The sequence below is a fragment of the Ceratotherium simum genome, chromosome 21, assembly GCF_057802395.1.
Source record: "Ceratotherium simum simum isolate JZ-2026a chromosome 21, ASM5780239v1, whole genome shotgun sequence".
Lineage (NCBI taxonomy): Eukaryota > Metazoa > Chordata > Mammalia > Perissodactyla > Rhinocerotidae > Ceratotherium > Ceratotherium simum.
Window position 1 is genome coordinate 9,151,435 of NC_141920.1, and position 23,002 is coordinate 9,174,436.

Sequence of the window (23,002 nt, forward strand, 5' to 3'; positions counted from 1 at the left end):
CATTCAAACCCCGGCTCGCTCGTGTGGTGTCAGTTCAGTCCCGGCCGCCGCCGAGCGAGGAAATGGCCGAGGAGCCGGAGCCGCAGGTAAAGGGGGCGCGCCCCCGCCCGCGCCGGGGGGCGCCCCGCCTCGCCCGCCTCGCCCCCCGCGCCCGCCCCGAGTCTCCTGCGCCGCGCCTCGCCCCCTCCCCGGGGGCCCGCCGCCCCGCCCGGCCCCCAGCCCACTCCCCATCCCGCCCCTCGAGGGCGCCCCCTCCCCAGCGGCTGCGAGGCGGCGCCGGGCCAGCCCGGTGTGCACAGGGCTGTGCCGTCACACTCGCTCCTGAAGCGGGCTGGCGGGGGGCGGGGAGTCCCCCTCCGGGTCGGGGCGGGGGGAGCGGGGTGCGTGGGGGCTGTTCCTGAAAAGTTGGGTGGCTCCGCCGGGCAGGTCTCCCGGTTTGCGGGCTGGGCCGTGGGGGCGAGCGGAGGGGAGGGGGCCGGCGCGGGGTCCCCTGCGATGGCCCGGGAGGGGCCGGGGCAAGTTGGAAACAGCCAAAACAATGCGTCCTAACAGGCGTCCCCCGCAAACAATGGCCGGGACCGTCCACACGGGCCGGGCGGAGGGCGCGTCCATAGGGGTCGCGGGAGGGGCTCGGCCTCGCCGCGGACCCCGACGCGCACCGCGGGCAGCCCCCCGGGCGCCCCCAGATCCGGCCCAGGGAGTCCCGGTCTTCTGTCCATCCCTGAGCGGGCGGTGCACGGGGCTGCGTTTCCTGGATGTGTGTGATAAGGTGTTCCCCCCCTTTAATTTTCAAGATTTTTTTTTTTTTAACTTTTTAAATAACCCTTAAACGCTCACAGAATCTCTTTATATCTCTCGAGACCCAGAGCCAGCTGGAAGCAGAACTAGGAACTCTAAAGGGCAGGAGGGATTGAAATGTTAGCCTAAAAGTGTTGCTTTCTTTCTTTCTTTTTTTTAAAAGGGAAGTTTCTGCCAGGAGGCGCTGAGTGGCGAAACCGCGCAGTTTCAGACGTAGAGCCCTCTTCACTCTTGATTTGCCCCAAAATGCGAGCGGCACGGGATGGGGAGGGGCGGGGAGGGCGCTGCTGGGGGCCCAGGAGGCCGGATTTGGGGTGGCCTGGGCGGTCCTGCTCCGAGGGGGCAAGACCCGGCCTGCGGGGTGCGCGGGCCGGTACCTGCGCCCTGGGGATCGGGACGGGCGTGCAGGTCCCGGATTGGAACCCACATTTTAGGATTCAGGGTAGGGCCACCGAGGACGGGAAGCCGCACGCTTGGGCGGGTGGGGTGGGGGTGGGGTGGGCAGGCGGGGAGTTCTCCCGCAAGGTTGAGTTACAGGAGCAGGAAAGAGGCACCAGTGGCCACTTCTGGGACCCCAGTAGCCAGTTCAAACTTGGAGCAGCAGAAACTTTCTTTTTTTTTTTTTTTCTCCTTTTGTGTTTTGTTTTGTTTTCCAAGAACAGGATAGTCACTTCACAGTTGAAGGCATTGGTGTGTTCTGTTCCCCCTTGAAATTCTTTGAGCCTCAGTTTATCTTTCCGAATCAGCCTATAGGGCTTGAAGCGTCGAACATTCCTAAACGTGGATTAGATAGATGGCGGTTGCAGTGGTCCTTCGGCCAGTTTGGGGTCGTGTGGTATTGACCACTGTGCATACTACAGCCTAGCTGGTTTTCTAGATCGTTTGGAACCATTAAGCTGTATGTTTTAAGAAGCCTAGGTCTGATTTAGTTCAGGTTGATTCAATTATGTCTTCATCGCTTTTGAGTTGGTTGAATGAGTTGACATGAGATTAAGCTCAACAAAAGAAAAGGCCGGGTAACAACAGCTGCTGGCCAGGCCTGGCCCCTAGGTAGGGGTCTGAGGAGGCCTTTCACCTTCTCTTTTTTATGTGTCAAGGAGGACATTGAAAATATTTTCTTATTGTACTTTCCCCCCCCTGGGATGGGTGGACTGCCTTGATTAATAACAAATAAGACTTAAAATACTAAATTTTATCATACTTTGAGAATGAGGAATAGATCTAGCCTTTCTAAAAAGACTTCAGTGTCTGTAGTGACAAGTGTAGAGTAATAACCTAATTACTTTTTGTCTGAAAAATATAACAGTCAAACCACTAGTTTGTGCTTGCTTAGTTAATGTGTGCTGAGAACTTTTAAGGTGTGTCCTTAATGGTAGATGACTTTTTCTGAGAAGTCATGTTTATTTTAGATACTGTTTTGTTCAGTATTCCAAAGACTGTAGTGGTGTGTGTGTTTTTTTAATCCTGGTGTTTTAGTCGAAGCCACCCCCCCCACCATTGCTGCCATTTTTAAGCAGTTAAGTAAGTATTAAATTCAAGAGGCAGTGACTTATTTAAAAATTTAGAAGTCAGTGGCTACAATATAAATCTTTAATTTATTTGACTTGTTAGAATAGGGTTAATCATCTGATTGTGTGGAATTTTAATGATTTGATGGGAAGTAGAAGGCTGCTCCTTTAGAATTGCACATTGATTTGCATGCTGGAGCAGGAAGTGGAGGAAAAGATTATGACTTGACTAGGTAGAGGACACACTTCTTTTGTGTCCAGGTTCTTTCAATCCTTTTATCTAAACAGCACCTTCTAACACTTTGTGTTTGACCTTTGCTGTTTTTTAATAACTTGTGAGATCGAAGTTTAGCAATTGTCCTGGGTTCATATTATTCCCTTTCACTTCTTAATCAAAAAAAGGAACTAATACACCACTTAGATAAAACTTGTAGAAAGTATTTTCCCCCTTCGCCCTGAAGGATCTATTTAGATAACAGCTTGATTTTTTTTTTTTTTTTTTTCCCCAGGTAGTAGGGGAGGAGTGGAGGTTTTGACTTTGCCTTACCCTAAGGTGGAGGAACATTTGCATTCTCTTTGTAATCCTCCATCTTTGGCAGGGAAACTTCAGGAGCAATAGCAGCCTCTGTTTTTCTTGCAGTGGTCCTTTTAAAGAAGAAATCTGAAAATAAGACTTAATCATCAAGTCACTTAGAAACTGATGAAACAATTAAGGAGTATGATGGCGTGGCAAGGACAGAGCCACTCCATCTCCTCATTTCAGATAACTGCTAATCACTTTTCTCTCTTTTAACCACATTTATGATGAAATGGCATGTTTCTGCCACAGCGGGGGTACCTTTCCCCAACCCTGGAGCACTCTTAATTCTGAAACGCTTGATTAGAGCCTCAGGGGTCCCAAAAGATGTGCTGTTTTCCCACTTTATAAAATTACATTCTTTTCTCACAGTTGTCTAAAACATGATATTGGTTGATAAGAACTTTTGAGTAGTTGTAATGACTCTTGACTGCCTGTAATCTACTACTTTAAAAAAAGATAGACTTCTGACTCTTAGGGCCAGAAATGATTGGACGTTTTTTTATGTTTTACACGAAGCTTTGTTTCCATTTGCTCAAAAAATTTTTTGGTTCAGATTGTTCCATCTCATGTATTCCAGTATGGCCTGTGTGTGAGGGTTTTTGAGGTTACTGCCTGTGTTGTAAGTGGTTCATTCCTAATTTGCTATTTCAGTTTAATCCCGTAGCAGTATGCTTAATAAATGAATTGTAAGGTGAAGCCAGAGTACTGAGCAATGGCTATATATTTTCAAGTTTTAGGAGTATAGAGTAGGAATGGAAACTATGAGACAGTTGTATAAACTGATGAGTATTCCAATAGAATAAAATAAATGGAATGAGGTTTTAAAGTAAATGACTGCAATTGGAATATATAGAATAGTTTTGAAATTAACTGAGGTAGTACAAAATAAAAACCTAGAAGGTATTTACAGAACAGCTACTGAACTGGAATTAAAGGAATCCCAGTCATATTAAATATTCTGAATAGTGAAGGGTTTAGTTATAGCGTGTAAATTAAACTCGTGACAGTGGAAGAGTCTTGGTTTGTACACCCCATCTCCAGATTTTGGGGGGAGGGGTGTTGACTCGTTTAAATGCATGTGGAAGAAAGAATGAATTACACAAAAACAGCAGGAAATTTCTTAAATTCTATTGCGGGAAGCTTGATCATTATAACTTAATGGCCTCATTTTGGGCGCAGTATAAAAACTTTCCTGAAATGCTGGCTTTTAGGAATAAGGTGGTCTCGGTTGTTTTTCTCCAACTGATAAAGTAGTTAGGCAAATTTGCAGTGGTATGTGGGGCACAGGATTTTGAATTGAGACCATGAGGGCAGATAGAAATCTGACTTTGAGGAAGTGGAAGGAATAGGACCATTCTTTCCTAAAATCTGCAGCTCTTGACGAGCCAGCTCAGTTCTTGTATAAATCTATCTTCCAGATAAATCCAGGGGCAGCCCCTGTCAGCCAGCTGCCATCACAAATTGCCCTTTTATGCTTTACCATTGGAATGCTTATTAAAAAACTTTACATTTGAACACTTGTTGGCCGACTGTTCTTAACATCCCCATTACTTCCTGCCCAGGGTAACAACATTACTGAGTTACTGGAAATTTGGGGCCAGTTTGGTAATTTTATGATAAAGTTGAGAAATAAAATTACTAAACCTGAAAAGACAGCTGAGTAAGTTGTATGAGAGAATTAGTGTAATTCCTTAGCCTTTGTTCTTAGTCTTTACCAAAGTTGTTCTAGACCTACACATTCCTCCATTTCATAGAGAAAAGATGTCTTGGAGTCAGAGGCTAGTGTTTTGATGGGTTTGTGTGATGTTTTGTGTTCGAGTTCATTAGTTTCCAGTCTCAGGAAACCTTTTGAGTTTAAAACAGTTATATGGACTGAGAGTCCAGGTAGGTTTTGTTCTTGAATCACCATTAGGAGAAGTACTTATTTCTGTTTTTCCTACCTGTATCAAATCAGGATAACTTCAAAACAGTTCAGTTATACCAGAATTTTCATTTTAAATCAATGGATAAGTTTTTTTCAGTTCAGTATAGAAATCTACTGAACAGTGACTCTTAGTGTATTAATTGAGAGAACACTTTTTTTTTCTTAATTTTGAAAGCAAATAGGTGACTTGAAAGGGCCAGCCGTACAACTTTAGTATTTACTCAACACAGTAAAGGGGAGGGGGTATTATATATATATACATATATATATATATATGTATATATATATAATATATATAAGGCAAGACAGGCCTTGGCCATGTTTATATTTAATCTGAAGTTAGTTAAATTGGGTCTAATTAGGAACACTCATTTGGCCTTGTGGAAAAAGAGGTGTAGTTGTGTAGGGTAGTGGTGTATAATGGTTATAGTTATTTGTATATCTATCTATCTATCTATATATATATATACAGTTATTTGTGTGTGCATAGGCACATTCAGTGTTTTCTTTGTAGAGAGTTAAAGAATACAGTTAAGGATAGAATAGTTTATGTTTTTAGTTTGCTGAAACCTCTCTTTCTCTCTCTCTGGTAAAGTTAGTGCTGTCTCAAGTCCTTTCAAAATATTTAAGGTAGTACTGGTTAAGTAGTAATATTAGAAACTCATGGATAGCAGTGCTTAATCTTAATTAAAATTCTCTTTTTATTCATTTCCCTTATAGTTCTCTTTTTCAGGTCCAGATGAAAATTTTAAAAGCCAGTTTACAGACCACAGTATCTGTTAATATTGATTCTCATATTGAAACTAAAACTAATATGTGGTGCTTTAAGTTCAAACTAAGATCCTTTAACTGGCCTCAACTGATCTGGAATGAATCAGGCTAAGTTTTTGATCATGACACTCAAATATGCTAATATGATTATATTTTTATGGTACTTGAATCCTGCGTAGAACTGAGCTCACACTTACATACAGTTTCAAGAAAATGAGAGTGTCCTGTAGGATCTTCCCCAACTCTGCCTTTGAACAGTCACTTGCTTTTGAATAGGTTAGGTTGTAATGTCGACTATGAACTTTGACTATTTGAGTCTTTGTCTTTCGCTTTTAGGCATCCTCAGCTACATTAGGAAACTGGGCTTGACCATTTAGCTCCTGGATCTGAGCTTGGTGCTTTCCTTGAAATCGTGCTGAAGGGTCTAAAGTTACAGGTGTTGATTGATTGCTGCTATAGATGACTTTGTCCAGTTCTCTTCACTTGTCAGATGAAGAAAAAAATAGTCTGTGTAAACTATAGAAGGAAAATTTATAGAAAAACTGTTAAGTTTCATAACCAGATCTTGGAGATAATTTTGCAGTTTAAAGGATACAAATGAGTCGGCCAGAGACTAGCAGTTTAGGTTGAATGTTTTAATGATCATTTATTTGGACACTTAAGTAACTTAGGGGAAAAAGTAGATTTGCAGGAATACTGCAAATTACTTGGCTATAAATAGAATTTTTATGAGTTTTTGACAGTTTTGGAGGACTTTGAATACTTTATTGCTCCATACTGTGGTAATAAATATTCCATATCAAGAGACGTAAGATAACCTGTTCAGCTAAGTAGAGATGTGCTGTCTCTAAAGGGTAACAGTTTGAGTACATCTGTACATAAAGAACTGTATTTGCAGGTCACCACAGCTGTCAGCAAGGTGGCGTTTGCCTCTAATTTGATGTGCTCAAGCACAAACTGTTGTGCTTTTTATGAAGCATTGTAAAATGTGTGATATTCGCTAATTTCAAGATCTACAGGTAGTGGCAGAATTCACAGTAGCTTGACTCGCAAATGAACGTCTACTGTTTTTCAAAAACAAGAAATGACCTAAAGAACGTTGGACTTACACTTCAGACAGTTATAGCAATATGGTTTCTACTTTTTTCCCCCAAAGATTATGTTGTGATAAATTAAAAAAAAACAAAGTCTCTACTTAAAGTAATCACAATATAAATTAAGCCCTAGTATTCTCTCAAAATATAAAGTTATACTGAATAACCTCTTGCCTTAGGTGCCTTGGGGTGTATGGCTGAAGGTTAATTGCTGTCATCTACCTGAGTAAAGGTTTAATTGTTTTTTAAACATCGAAAAACACTTTTGCAAAGTGCCTTTCAGTAAACTTAGTGTGTTCAGAAGGCTCACTTTTCTGCAAACTAAAAGCACTTAGCCAGTAGGTGTTGGATTATCATGTCCTCCTCCTTCCCCCTCCAGTTCTTTGTCAAGACAGAAAATTTACTTTACCAGCGGTGCCATGGGTGTCCTGTTGGCCTTGTGGGCACTGCGTTTAGGAAGCTGAAGGTTCTGGGAAGGCTGCGTATGTGTCCACACACTTCACTGGATTGGAATTGTGACTCGTTATTATCAGTAATTAGATTAGAATGTCTATTTTTCATAAGTTCTGTTATTAAAATATTATTACAATCACTCTCAAGATTTTTGGTATTTGTTTAGCAGAGTGTTTTTAAGCAATGTAGATAATTGATTTATAGTGTAAGGAAGTCTTTAGTCTACATCCATTCTAGTTTCTAAGGCAAAAGTTGAGGGCGTTGCTATCAGATTTCCTAGCCGCATTTTTGTTTTGTTGGGTCAATAAGGAGAGTGGTGATAAATCCAAGTGATGCAGTTTTGCCTGTGCTGGTCACCTTTATGGTATGATTAAATATGATTCATTTTTTTATTACACTCTTGAAAGTGCAGAGAATGGTAATTAGATGGCAGCCATAGATAGCCCTGTAGAAGTTTTGATGAACATCCAAGTTAATTTTAATGTCAGATCAGTTACATTTGGTGACTGAGGCCAGAGATATGCCTGCAGATTCTACACCTGTACTGACTGTGTAGTATTTGTGCATTTATTCACCAGGGGTTGACTGAGGGCCTGCCCTGTGCTAGGGACCCCTTTAGGCACTGGGGGGCAGTGGTGAACAAGGCTGACAGGGTCTCTGCTCCTAGGATCTGGCTAGGGTTTTCATGTCTTTTGGATGAGTAGTAATGAGTGCTGTGACCCAAGGTAGTGTAGTGCCCAGGACAGTTGGGCACAGTTGATGATGACCAGAATCTGTCCCAGAAGCTTCCCTGGAGGAAGAAGTGCTTCAGTTTTGCCTGGGAGGGTCTTCTTCCCCATCTGACCACACAGGAAGACTCCCTGGCCTGCGACATCCCTCTCTTCATCTTCAGGCCTCCATCCTGTTCACCCTCCTGGGCAAAACCAAAGCTCTTCGTTCTCCTAAGGTGATTTTCCACTGTGCCTCCTTTCCCAGTCCTTTGGGTCTTGGGTTAGAATCTGATGATGACTTAACCCAGAGATTTGAACATTTCACAGATAAAAATTGAAGCTAAACTCTTTCTAAGACAGGCATTTCCAGTACATGTTGTTTCCCCGGGGTGGGAAATAATAGGGATGTACCCACATCATGTTTCTAATCCAGAGATTGAGTTTAGGGTTAGCGTTTTTGTGGGAAAGATTATTTCTAGAAAAGTGGAGTTCCTCCAAATTTAAAAATGTCGCAAACTAGTCAAATTTCTAAGAAAAAAAAAATAATAATGTTGAGGTCTGATGTAGGGGACTAACTTTGATTTTGCCAAATCAGGACATTAAAAAAAACCTCAAATATACTATTTGCTATTGCTACTCTTTCCTTTTTTAAAAAGGATATTTTGGCACCAAAAAGTAGAAAGGACCTCAAATGAAGGACAATTTTTATGCAAATTGAAATTAATCCATGTGGCTTTGTGTAGAACTCATTGAGTTGTTGCTCTATTCCTCGTTTAGCTGTTGGCCAGTGAAAACAGTGCTGTCAGAGTTGGATAACTGCTTTTCTAGAATATTTGCTGTTAATTTCTTCAGTTAAAATATTACTCAAGACACTGGCATTCAATAAATATTTGTTGAATGAGTGAATGACTACATAGGAACTTAAATTATCAGTCACATATCCAAATATCATTTAATATCTTAGCATAGTCCTTAAATATTCTTTTGAGTGTCTATCCGTAAATGTACCCCCAGAACCATAGAATTTTGGAACTCTGAGGGTGATGCTGTAATTTAACTGTCTGCATTGAGACAGAGAAAGATGAGGTATGTGGTGGTGACTTTATTTTTTTATTTTTTCTTTTTTGTGAGGAAGATCAGCCCTGAGCTAACATATGATACCAATCCTCCTTTTTTTTTTTTTTTTTTTCCACTGAGGAAGACTGGCCCTGAGCTAACATCCGTGCCCATCTTCCTCTACTTTACATGGGACGCCACCACAGCACAGCCTGACAAACAGTGCGTCGGTGCACGCCCGGGATCCAAACCCCGGGCCATGGCAGCGGAGTGTGTGCACTTAACAGCTGCGCCATGTGGTGGTGACTTTAAGGTTGTGACGCAGCTAGGACTAGAACTCAGGTCTCTCGAGTGTTCTGTTATATCCCACCAAGCTGGTAGGCAGCCCATGTGTTTATCCTCCATTGTGACTGCAACAAAAGACTAAGAAATTAAGATAAAACACTTCAGTACATTCTTTCTTTACCCTAATCTTTGATCTGCAGTTTTATTTAGAAAAGCTTAAAGATCTAGTTTTTCAAAAGATAAGAAGTAGTATGAGAATTTTTTTTGTGAGTTTAAAGAAGGGGAAGAAAATGTTTCCTCCTCTTCTCTGAGCCTGCAGGCTCTTGCTCTTTGAGGAAGTGGAGAGAAGGAAAGTAAAGTGGTGTGTGTTTTTTAACGTTGACTGTGATGGGAGTAGTTTGCATGTCTTTTTGTTTTCTTGGCTGGAATTAACTGACTTCAGTTAAAGTAGTTGGGACTGTTTAAAAACAATTCCTAGGCTTGCCATAAAGCTGGAGGGTATTGCCTTCAGAGGTTAATTCTTCTCCAAGAGTGAAAATTAGCTTCTAATTCAGAGCCTGCAGAGCTAAGTAAAGTAATCCATTTTTCACCTGGCCAAGGCATAGTGTGAAAGGTGGATTAAAAAATGAGAGGGTCCATTTTCTGATTAAAGACTAAGCCATGTTGAATCAGCTGTGTTGTGGATTTTATTTTAGATGAGTGTATTCACAAAGTAGCTTTGTGTCTATACTTCCTTATTTATTGCTTAGACAAGGAAGCCCTACCCAACGTTTGTCGAAGGCAGAAAGTTGTTAAAAGAAAACTGGAATTTGGGCAGTGGGTGGAGGTTTAGAATATCCAGTGAACCAGTGTATATCAGGGTTCCCCTTGGCCAAGCTGAGCTCCCGTTCTGAGGTATTCTGTATTTCCTGAATGAGGAAAGGTTCCTGTTTTTGTGTGCTTATGTTGTTGACCTGTGTGTGTGTAATATTTGAGTGTGCTTTTAGGCATTTGCGTTTCTTGTGTGTTTGTTTGTATATAAGACAATTTGAAGCTCTGGCTGTTTATAAGGATACACGTGCATTTTAGTGGCTTAAAACATATTCAGCTGAATTGAACAATTTCTGTCCTGAAACTTTACATTTTAGATTTAAATCATTGAAGCACTGGTTTTTGTTTTGTTTCTTAACTGGATGAAATTCTAGCGATTGGATAAGTGTACTGATTGGATAAAATGCTAATGATTTAATTAACAAGCATGTTTAACAGGAAGCACTCTGTTAGTTAAAAGTGAAGCCGTTGGATTAAGTTCCTTCTCTGCTCCATGGAAAAGACCACTGTGAGTCATCCACACCGGCCTTCTCTGTTCTCTGACTGTAGCTAACCGTTGCTATTTTTTTTCCTCTAGGTTTTGGAAATCTCTTGTCTCCAGGTTGCTGGAATTGACTTCTTGCTCAACTGAGTCACTCACTCAATGGAGACAAAGAGAACTAAGGCTTTGTGCTGACTCATATTTGAATCAAAGCATTGAGGAGTCTGTCTGCCTTGTTTGTGGAGAGAACCAGTGATCATCTCTCCCACTGAGCTTCCTAAGACTTCTGAAGATAAGAAGTTAGAGGAATATACACTTTCTTTTGAACTTTTATAGCAAATATTTGCTCTAGTTTTGAAGCCCAGGGCTGCTGGGAGTGTGAGTGACAAGTCTTACAAGTGGCCTTATTCCAACTCCAGAAATTCCTCAGCCGGATTCTTATTTTGTATACAATCCTAACGTGACAGGCAACATGCCAACTCAGTCCCTCTTGGTGTATATGGACGGACCAGAAGTTATTGGCAATTCTCTTGGCACCCAAATGGAGATTGATGATGCCATGTCAATAAAAGCGAGTGCCACTGTTCCTTTCAGAGCTACCCAAGAGAAAAATATAATCCAGATAGAAGGGTATATGCCCTTGGACTGCATGTTTTGCAATCAGACCTTCACACATTCAGAAGACCTCAATAAACATGTCTTAATGCAGCATCGGCCTATCCTTTGTGAACCAGCAGTTTTGCGTGTTGAAGCAGAGTATCTTAGTCCTCTTGATAAAAGTCAAGTGAGAACAGAAGCGCCAAAGGAGAATAATTGCAAAGAAAATGAAGAATTTAGCTGTGAAGTATGTGGGCAGACATTTAGAGTTGCTTTTGATGTTGAGATCCACATGAAGAAACATAAGGACTCTTTCACTTACGGGTGTAACGTGTGTGGAAGAAGGTTCAAGGAGCCGTGGTTTCTTAAAAATCACATGCGAACACATACTGGCAAATCGGGGGCCAAGGGCAAACTGCAGCAGGGCTTGGAGAGTCCAGTCACAATCAACGAGGTCGTACAGGAACATGCAGCCGAGAGCATCTCATCGCCTTACAAAATCTGCATGGTTTGTGGCTTCCTATTTCCAAATAAAGAAAGTCTAATTGATCACAGGAAGATGCACACCAAAGAAACTGCTTCCGGTACCAGCAACACACAAACAGACTCTCAGCAGGAGGGAATGCCATCTCCGGGGGAAGAGTTCCTGCAGTTTTTTAACTTAAGACCAAAATCTCACCCCGAAACCATGAAGAAGCCCGCAAAATGGATACCTCAGCTCGATCCATTCACCACCTATCAGGCTTGGCAGCTGGCTACCAAAGGAAAAGTTGCCGTTTGCCGAGAAGTGAAGGAACAACCCGGGCAGGAAGGAAGCACTGACAATGACGATTCATGTTCAGAAAAAGAAGAGCTCGTCGAAATTTGGAACTCGAGTAAAAGCCATTCTGAAGGTTCTGGAAAGTCCAAAACAAGTAAAAGTGGTTGTACAGGCCTCTCACAAGATAAGGAGAAGCCTAGACACTCCAACGGTGAAGTGCCTTCCATGGATGCAGACCCCAAGTTATCTAGTAACAAAGAGAAGCCCACGCATTGCTTTGAATGTGGCAAAGCTTTCAGAACCTACCACCAGCTGGTCCTGCACTCAAGAGTACACAAGAAAGACAGGAGGACGGATGCCGAATCACCAACCATGTCAGTCGATGGAAGGCAGCCTAGGACGTGTTCTCCAGACCTAACCACCACCCTGGATGAAAATGGAGCCATCGATCGTGAAGGTGGTTCTGAAGACGGATCTGAGGATGGACTTCCAGAAGGGCTCCATTTGGGTAAGCTGCTCCGTTGCATGCTGTTCCCTCTTGTGTTCTCATCCCAGAGAACGCTGGCAGGTTGAGGGGCTCTGGAGAGCTGGGCTTGAGCCCAAGCTTTTTGGTACCACCCTGTTGTAAGTCACTTAACCTCTTAGGGCTTAATTTTCTCGTTTCTGTAACAATAGGATTGAGTTAAAAGGCCAACCAAGGTTTCTTCCTGTTCTGAAAATTTTGTGATTTTATATTTTGCTAACAAAGGACACTCATTATTTTATCTATTTACTTATCTTATTGAGGTCATAATAGTATATAACATTGTGAAATTTCAGTTGTACGTTATTATTTGTCAGTCACCATATAAATGCACCCCTTGGCTCCTTGAGGATACACGTTATTTTAACTTGCGCATCAGCCTAAAGCAGCGCTTCTTAACTGGGGCGATTTTCCCCCAGTGGACATCGGGCAATGTCCGGAGATGTTTTTGGTTGTCACGATTGTGTTGCTGTGTGTGCTGTTGGCACCCAGTGGGTAGAGGCCAGGGATGCTGCTAAACACCCTACAATGCACAGGACAGCCCCACAACAGAGAATTATCTGGCCACAGTGTCAGTAGTGTCAAGCTTGAGAGACCCTGGCCTTCGCTTAAGTTTTTCTGGCCTTCCTGATCTTGTCTATAAAAACAAGTTATCCTTCTATGCAATGAGCTGCCCTTTCTGTCAAGGCCTAGCTCTCGTACATTTATTCCAAATGGATTTCTAGTGGTCACAAAAGGTACTGGGAGTGATTATCAACCAGAGCAAGACTGTTACTGTTAGAGAAACCCTTTGGTGCTACCTGGTTCCCTCTCCTCAATGTCTGTGGGACTAGTATTCATTAACAGTTAGCTCAGTAACTGAATTTTTTTGTGAGACACAGGGAATGTGAACACACCAAAGATGTTAAGAAATCTCATTTGCTCAGTCAAATTTTTAAGGTACTAATGGCATTTATAGGAGACGGAAACCGTCATGAAAGCTTACTGACATATTATTTCTTGAGTCCCAGTGGGCATCATCTAGGGCAAAGGATTCCACCTGTGGGCCAAGTCTTGCCCACCCTCACTTCAACCAGAGCTTCTCATGTCTATTTAATATTTTGTTTGAATAAAGGATTTTGCTGCTTGAAAACAGTTAAAAAACCCTCGCATCATCAACAAGTGAAAGATGAGAACGTGAATTAGTCTTAGAGAAATGTTATCATTTACAAATGTGGTCTTCGGTTGAAACACTTCTCCTTTCATTGTAACTTGATTGTTGATGTCTTCTGAGAACTCTGTGTGTGAGGCCCAAGATGAATTTGACCAGATAACATGTTGGACTCTTCGTCTTCTTAAGCCAGTGCCCAGTTCTTTTTCTGATCATGTGATGGATGTGAGAGCAGTAGTTTTCGTTTCAAATATTTAGAATGTTTCCTGGGACACAGGAAACTTAGCACTTAGTGAACTACAATCTTCAGTTTTCAGAAATCTAGAAAATACATTATGGTGTCTTAATGACATCATAAAAAAGGCTTTAAACACAGACCTCTAGTCTTCTATAAGTGATTCCTATTAGTGTCAGTACTGTTCAGGGGTGTGCAGTAATGGGGAGATAATTAGGCCTGGGAGATGCCCCAGTACCCTCAAAGAAATGAAATGGCCACTCGCATTCTGCCACTGGGTGGTGTGGGCAGAAGACTTGGTCGTCAGGCACGTAGAATACCTGGTAATGGCTGGGAGCACCACGTCTTGGGTTTAGTCTGGTTCTACCACTGTGTTGTTGATTACATGTTGCTTAACCTTTCTTTGCCCTGATTTCCCTGTTTGCAAAATTGGTTCACGACCCTTGTCTTCCACCCCTCAAGGATCATTTCAATAGCCTACTTATGAAAGGTTTGCAGTCTTTTAAAGAACAGCACTGTAAAGTCAAAGGTGATGCTGAAGAAGCAGGAACCAGGTAGATGTGGACATTTCATGGCCTTTGTGTTAAAACAAAGACATTTCACAACTTTTTGGATGTGATGCAACATACCATAAGTCCTGACACATAGCTGGAAGTAGGGAATTGCAATAAGGTGCAAGCCCAGCTATGAACTAGCTAGTTGGGTGTGACTGTCAGAAAGCTGGGCTTTCTATGTTTAGGGAATTGATTTTCCTAAATTTATATTATGATATGCTCTTCTAGTCTAGATGTACCTTAGTGTTATTTATTATCAACCTGGCTTTTTCAGATTGACTTTTAAGAAGATCAAAAAGCAAAGTAAATAGTATATTTTATTTTCAACTTTTATAAATAAAGGTTTAGTAATAGTTGTTCATGTAAATTATTTTTTCAAGTCTTCATGATACCTTTTTAGGTCAAAGGTTGTTCCTGCTGTTTTAGAATGTCTGGAGGTGTAGAGGTGGATACATTTTCGTTTAGGGTGAGAGAATGTGCAGTCTGTCTCTGTTGTCCCTGGAGGCTCACCGAGGTTTTCGTGTAAACTGCTTTTTAAAATCAGTAAGCTATAAATAATCTGGAATGAAAAATGTGGAAGGAGCAGGGGAAGAGGCCTTTTAGGTGGAACTAACAGTCTTCAAGGCAAAATGACCAGTTGAGTTACGCTGAATTTTGAGAGATGACCTGACTTCTGTTGTGGTCATACTGTAACGTATGTAATAGGATAAGAGGAAGTTTATCTAGAACTTAAGTACTCGTTTTGGGGGAGCGGGTATCTTAACTGTAGCAGATCTAATTGTCTTTTGGAGGCTGGTGGTTGAGGCATCATCATCCTTTAATTAGTGTCCTAATGGACCTTTACTCTGTTGCACACAAGATACACTGACCTGATCATCCTGTGGAGATGGAAGTTTCAAGTTCAACGCATAGTCATTTGGGGACAGATTTTGGTTTGTCAGATATATTTTGCCCATGTGAGTGTCTGTGGACAGTACGATCTGCTTTCTGAAACGTTGCTGAATTTTGACAAACTTTCCTAGGTGATTGCCCAATGCCAGACTTCTTTTCTGTGAAGATTAAGTTGTGCTTGCTACCCTCTAGTGGTAACTTGTCTGATCTTGAGATAAAAAACGTATTTTTCCCTGGTGGTTGGGAAAATTGGCGATTTATGTTGGCTCTGTTTTCCAAATGACTTCTTCTGAAGAAGCTGGTTATTCCAGCCAGCATATGCAAGTCCAGCTCAGTTTGCCAGATCCTGCTCATCTCAGACATGTTGGGAGAACAGAAAGCCACCCATGCATTTCACCCTATTAAATCATCTTCTCTTGTGATTAAGGCAAAGAACTGAATCTTTAACAGCAAATTCTGCTATACTCAGGGAAAAAAAAATGCACGCATATTATAAAACTTCAATCTCAAAACAACATTTGGTGTGTTTTTGGCCTTTTTAGTTTACCCCAACACTAATATAAAAATTATTTTGTGCTTTCCAAAAATGCTTCTATCAAGAATATTTAAGTTAACTCGCCTGGTTCATGTACTTGAGCTGTCTTACATAAATGTTTTTGTTTCTGCTTTAAGATAAAAATGATGATGGAGGAAAAATAAAGCATCTTACATCCTCAAGAGAATGTAGTTATTGTGGAAAGTTTTTCCGTTCAAATTATTACCTCAATATTCATCTCAGAACGCATACAGGTAAGGAACTTAGTTTTCTTTAAAAGCATGTATTAGTTCAAAGAATTATGATGTAGTCCGTGTCTGATTATTTTTTTTGTTCAAATATTCTGCTAAGTCCTTGGAAGAGTTTAAGAATAAATGTGTAGTGTGCAGATTGCAGCTGTCATTTTAATTCTTTCAGTGTCATTGTAATGTGAACTGTTCATGTTTTGAAGTTAGTTTCTTATTTAGTTCCTGTATTCTGTATCCTGACTCATCTTATTAAAACCTCTTTAATATTTTTTAATGCCACAGCTTTTTTGTATGAACTTTTGTGATTTAGAATGAAATGAGAATATATCTAGTAGTCTTTTCCTTGGATTGTAGAAGCAGCTGGAATGTACATAGTGGTTTAGGAGGCTGTGTAGACTTGAATTTCATCTCTTCCGCTCACTAGCTGTGCAACGTTGGGCAGGTCATTTAACCTTTTGGCACCTTAGTTTTCTTAGCTATAAAAGTGGGATCATGATATTCACTTCTACAGGGCTGTTATGAAGATTAAATGAGATAAGTCTGAAGTATGCACCTTTATTTTTTTAATTAAAGACGTATTCACATTTTCACATATTCATATAGTTTGGGTGGTAAAGCAGAGAACTCATGGGTAATCCCAGATGTGAAGATTAGTAGATAGAGATGGGAAAAGAGAGTCCTGTATTCTCTCTCTCTCAGATTCTTTTAGTTTCCAAAGATCTATTTTGATGCTTTTCAAAAACTTGTGTAAAGTAGTGACATTTCTTGTTTTAGGCGAAAAACCATACAAATGTGAATTTTGTGACTATGCTGCAGCCCAGAAGACCTCTCTGCGGTATCACCTGGAGAGACATCACAAGGACAAGCACATGGATATCGCCAGCGAAGTCAAGAATGAGGGGAAGAACCAGGAGACCGAAGAGGCACTGCTAACCGCTGACAGTGCGCAGACCAAAAATTTGAAAAGATTTTTTGATGGTGCCAAAGATGTTAAAGGCAGCCCACCGGCAAAGCAACTTAAGGGGATGGCCCCTGCCTTTCAGAATGTTCTGGGCAGCGCTGTCCTCTCGCCAGTCCACAAAGATACTCAGGATTTCCATAAAAATGCAACCGATGACAGTGCTGACAGAATGAGCAAAACTCCAGCCCCTGCTTACTTGGACGTGTTAAAAAAGAAATCAGCAGTTGAACCTCAGGCAAATAACCTTCTCCGTAGAGAAGAAGTGGGTGTTACTCCACACGCAGACAGCAGTGCCCCCCAAAATGTTGACGTTGGCCACAAAGAGAAGAAAGTGGAGATGGCAGCGGACTGCAAGTACAAGCCCAGCGCGGACTGTCAAGAAAAGCCTTTAAATTTGTCCCTGGGGGCTCTTCACAGTTGCCCAGCAATTTCTTTGAGTAAAAGTTTAATCCCAAGCATCACTTGCCCATTTTGTACCTTCAAGACATTCTATCCGGAGGTTTTAATGATGCACCAGAGACTGGAGCACAAATACAACCCCGACATTCACAAAAACTGTAGAAGCAAGTCTCTGCTCAGAAGTAGACGGACCGGGTGCCCCCCGGCTTTACTGGGGAAAGATGTGCCTCCCTTGCTGAGTTTCCAGAAGCCCAAGGCCAAGCTTGCCTTCCCCGCGCAGCCCAAGTCCCTGCCGTCGGAGAAAGTGAGGCCGGGCCCCCCGGGCCCGGGCAAAGCCCCCGTGAGTGCGGGGCTGGACGCCAGCCCTCTGGCTGCCAGTGACCTGAAGGCCCACAGGCCCCAGCCGGGAGCCGGGGCGCGGCCGGCGGCGGAGGCGCTCCCCAGGGCGGGCGCCGCGGAGAAGGCCAGGAGGCCCGAGCCCAGGCCCAGGGCGCCAGGCCCGCTGGAGCCCCGCCCGGGACTGCTGCTGCGAGCCGCCGCCCAAGAGGCGCGGCCAGCGCCGGGGCCCGCGGACGCCGAGCAGCCCGCGCCGCTCCCGCGCCGCGGCTTCGACCTCGCCAAGTACCACGTCGTGCGCGGCATCGCGTCGCTGCTGCCCCCCGAGTGTGTGTGCCCCCCGCCCGCCGCGCTGCCCCCCAAGCCGCGCTTCCTGGGCGCCGGGGAGGTGGAGTCGGTGGGCGTGCTGGCCGTGCCGAAGCCGCTGTACCCCTGCGGGCCGGCGGCCCCGCGCCCGGCCCCGCGCTGGAAGGTAGGGCCCCGCCAGCCCCGCGCCCCGGGGGGCCGCGCTCACCCAGGGCAGCGGCGCCCCCGCAGCGCCCGCTCTCCGTCCTGAGTGTGGAATTTCTCTCGTTTAGCGTGGCTGCTGTGGGGTGGGGGTGGAAAGAAAGGTGGAGGACCAGGGGTCTGATCCGTGCTTGTCCCCGCTGGGGCGATGTCGGGTGTCACTGAGGCCCGGAGAGGCCCGGCTCAGCTCCCTGCGCCGCGCTCTGCTGTCCTCCTTGGCACGTGTGTGGTGTGCCCACACTCGATCCCAGCCTCGCCTGGGAATTGGGGTTTGGGTGCTTCTGTCCGTGTCTCACCGCCCCTCCTAGACGCTGAGCTCCTTCAGAGCAGGAGACGCCTCTGAGATAACTCAGAAGTGCACGCAGCCCTGTCTCATGCCGCTCCCAGGGGGTACAAGGGGGTGCCCAGTAAATACCGCGGGGAGACCCTTGACCTGTCAGGAGCAGGCAGTGTAAGAACTGCTGGTGAAACGATCTTGAGCAGTTTCCATAGTAGGACGTCTGGAGTTATACTGCTTGTTGAGCCTTTGTTAAATATTAAGGGAATTTTCAAAGCGATGTTGTTTCCCCATATATGTGAATTGTTATGCTTGTGGATTACTTTGGAGCTCTCTCCATGGAATGTTTTTAAAGCCCCTGCCTCCTCATGGCAGCATTTCGTAGAGGTGTCTGGCACATACAAGTGCACGTTGGAAGCTAGATCAGAGTGTCCTGGGGACCTGTCCCACTTGGCAAAGTGGATTAAGCCACCACGCCTTCCTTTGTTAGATATAAACTCTGCGGGTTTCTGTTGCCCCGAGGAGTCAAACCCGATTAAAACCTCTCAGTTTGTATTAATTTCAAATTAAAGATTCTGTGTGGTGATAACACTCTATCAAAGATAGCTTGATGCCAATTGATCTGGTAGAGATAGCAAATTAAAAAACAATTGCTTTCACACACTCCAGTGAATTTTATAAAAATTGTAATGAAACAATAATTTTTGCTGCCTTTTGATTAAAAGCGTCCATTTCCCCCCTACGGTCCTTAAAATGGACATGCGTCAAAATTTTGTCTCTATTTGAAGAGAAAAGGCTTTGTGTTGCAAGTGAAATCCTTTTTTGAATTGGTATTTTTTCTTTTCTTCCACTTAGTTTTGGTTTATGATGCATATAAGTTCAAAATATTTTACGCTATTTTCTTTTGTCTTTTTAACTCTTGGTAATAACCCTGGTACTTAAATAATTTTAGCTTGAGTGACTTAAAGTTCTGTGCTGACAAATGTCTTCAGGGAACTTAGAAACACTGCAGCTATAACTTCACGACGTGGATGCTGCTTGGGTTCTGATCACAATATTGGTTAGGAATTTTGAAAGTTGACCCCTAACAACACACACCTGTCTTACCTAATTGCTTGAACTTAATTCTGAATGCCCTTTTACACTTTTTTTCAACCAGGAAAAAGGCCTGTGTCGTATCAACACTTATCTAGCAGCATGCTACAGAAGAGAAACTATGAGAATTTTATGGGGAATGCACATTATCGACCAAATGACAAAAAAACTTGATTTCCTATTTTGGGGAAAGAAAGGTGAGCATATATAATGTATCGATTTTATTTAATTGAAAATAAACCATTTAGCTTATCCAGTATAATATAATGTAAAATTGCTTTTAATTTTAAATTTTATTTTTTTTTAGGTGTTTAAAAACTTAAGAGTGCTCAGGATAAAAATAATAATAGCAACTGGAATTTTCTAAGCATTTATTTTGTGACAGGCACTGAACGAAGCGTTTTATAAAGATGACCTCATTTAATCCTTATAAGCAAGGGGCATTAGGTCAGGGATTAGCAAATGATCCTCTGTTTTTGTCAGTCAAGTTTTATTGGCATAGAGCCATGTCTGTTCATTTACGTCTTGTCTATGGCTGCTTCCGGGCTACTACGAGAGCAGAGTTGGGTAGTTGTAACAGGGACCTTGTGATCTGCAAAGCTGAAAATATTTACTATCGGGCCCTTTACAGAAAAAATTTTCTGACCCCTGGGTTGGGTGGTCCTGTGCACACTTCCCGGATGAAGAGACCAACTTGAATTACGTTACTTGCCTGACGCCCCATTTTGCCTGGTTTTTGTCCTAGGTCTGCGCCATCCTAAGTCCCAATCCTCAAGATTAAGAGCTTGTTCAAAGGCTTTGTAAATCTTGATCTGTTCGGGGAGGGATGGGGACAGGAGCAAGTAGAAGGATGATTTTGACTTTTTGGTTCACGTGGCAGATGTGTCTAGCTGTAGAGTAACTGCAGAACACCCAGTTGTACGCACCTTTGTTTAGTTTATTCAAGTTTGGGCAGCGACTGTGATGTCTGTGTACGAGTTACACTAGGACTCCTTTAACAGTAAATTGAACAGAAAGGTTGGAGCTCATGGGCAGAATTTACTTCTCTTTCAGATAACTCTTGTCCTGCCAGACCACACCATGTACTCATGGAGCAGCTCTTTTTTTTTTTTTTTTTTTGGTGAGGAAAATCAGCCCTGAGCTAACATCCATGCTAATCCTCCTCTTTTTGCTGAGGAAGACCGGCTCTGAGCTAACATCTATTGCCAATCCTCCTCCTCTTTTCTCCCCAAAGCCCCAGTAGATGGTTGTATGTCATAGTTGCACATCCTTCTAGTTGCTGTATGTGGGACGCCGCCTCAGCATGGCCGGAGAAGCGGTGTGTCGGTGCGCGCTCAGGATCCGAAGCCGGGCCGCCAGTAGTGGAGTGAGCGCACTTAACCGCTAAGCCATGGGGCCGGCCCCATGGAGCAGGCTCTTGACTGAGTGCCCACTAGATCTAGATACAGAGATGAAAAGATGCTCACGGTCCAGGGCAGAATTTCTCCTTCCGGTTTTCACGGGACACACGTGGGGCTCGTAAGCCTTATGCAGTTCTGCCTTCTTCCCTCCCACTCAGATATGAGAGGGAGCAAAGTGTCATCAAAGCAATGAGATTAAATCCACTCTCCAGTGCCGGCCCCGTGGCTTAGTGGTTAAGTGCGCGCGCTCCGCTACTGGCGGCCCGGGTTCGGATCCCGGGTGCGCACCGACGCACCGCTTCTCCGGCCATGCTGAGGCCGCGTCCCACATACAGCAACTAGAAGGATGTGCAGCTATGACATACAACTATCTACTGGGGCTTTGGGGGCAAAATAAATAAATAAAATCTTTAAAAATAAATAAATAAATAAATCCACTCTCCATTAAGACATAAAAACAAATAATTTATGGGTTATAAGGAACAGATTATTAGTAGCAGGTTCCTTGCACTTTACAAGTAACAGCAAATGGTGACCATCCTGTTTGTCCAGCACTGGCCTCTTTCTGCAGCCTCTGGGCTTCTCTGCTTGCATTTCCCTCTGCCCGAACATCCTTCCTGCACCCTCTTTCCCTAACAGCCTCCCTCTGATACTTGAGGGACCAGCTCATATGTCATTTCTGCAAAATCTTTGCCAGGAGCTAGCGGCTTCCCCATTGGTGTTCCTCTCCACCCACTTCTGCCCATCGTGCCCGCGTGTCCGTCTTCCACTGCCAGCTGAGCTTGAGAGGAGATGCCTTCACTTAACACCTAGCCCCGTGCCAGGAATATCAGCGATACCTGATAGACGTTGGCTCAACAAATAATGTTATAAATGTTTTATGTACCCTCCTTCTCATGGAGGGAGGTTATATTTGTTTCCATACATTTTCCTTTCATTAGGTGTAAACTTTCAGTTTCTTGTAGGTGGCGTTTACCTTTGCCAGACTTATATAACTCATAGAAATTATGATTCTTGGTTAAATCATCTTCATTAAATCACCAAGTATATAGGAGCATCTCCTAAGTAGCCTAGCATTTTCTATTTATTTAATCTCCCAATGCTTTCGTTGCACAATTTGAGCTTAAATGGAACCCATTGCATTTCTAGATCCTTTTAGTTTTATTTATTTATTGTACTTGTTTTTAACATTTTTCTCAACTGTATTCAGTTTTATCTTAATCACTCTTTAAACCTTTTTTTTTTCCTTAGGTCTCGATGGATATAAGTGTGTACCCTCCATGAAATAAATTACGTCATCCTTTGAGAAGGCAAATAGTGAAAGCTACTGAAATAAGCTGTGATTGTACTGTACATACGACATACGAAGAACACTACAGTTTTGTAAAGTTGTTCTGTTAACTTTTGTACCAAATAGCAATAAAAACTAGAGTTGGAACAGTTGGGTTGTACACAAATAGAGACTGGAAATCTCTATTTTGTCCCTGAATAATATTTTTTTTAGAATTGACCAAATAAGAAGTGGAGTTTTTTGCATACTTGAGCGCTGCTGAAAAGAAATCATTGGGGTTGGGGGGTGGGGTGGGGAGAAAGTATATAATGCTTGCACCTCAGGTAAAGTCTGTAAATACATAAGTTGTAAACCTGCTTGTTTAAATCCTGTGTGTATTCTTTTTTTCTAATGTAGCTCATCATTTTGAGCAGTTTCTGCTATTTGTGCTCTTTCATTTAAAATGTTTTTAAAAAAATTACTCAATGATTTGTATTATGTTAAATCCTCTGCAATCTGTTTGTTGTCTTAACAAAATTGTTAACGGAAGTATTGACCGTCTATAAATATGTGCTGCATATATTGAGGTCAGCCATTCTGAATTTGGTGCCCTTTTATTGCAAACTTCAGCATGTCAACTGAGGCAGACTCCAGGTTCCTGATCCTTTTCTTAGGGACTGTGGTGGTTTGTGGCTTTTAAGTGTGTGTGTCTACAGAGAAGCATTTCCTCTGTCGAGCAGCCAAACAGCCAGTAAACGTACCAAATTGTATGTGAGTTACTTAAATTAGTTTTC

General features: G+C 42.9%; 1 protein-coding gene across 1 annotated transcript; it reads left to right on the forward strand.

Moving 5' to 3' along the window:
- ZNF217 (zinc finger protein 217) lies at positions 1 to 22,511 on the forward strand. The gene is given in 7 exon segments (XM_087445105.1): positions 1 to 86; positions 10,567 to 12,335; positions 15,853 to 15,969; positions 16,738 to 18,099; positions 18,102 to 18,131; positions 19,603 to 19,735; positions 22,190 to 22,511. Coding segments are annotated over 5 exon segments (3,012 nt in total). The 5' UTR covers positions 1 to 86; positions 10,567 to 10,942; the 3' UTR covers positions 19,713 to 19,735; positions 22,190 to 22,511.
- Positions 22,512 to 23,002: the final 491 nt, after the last annotated feature.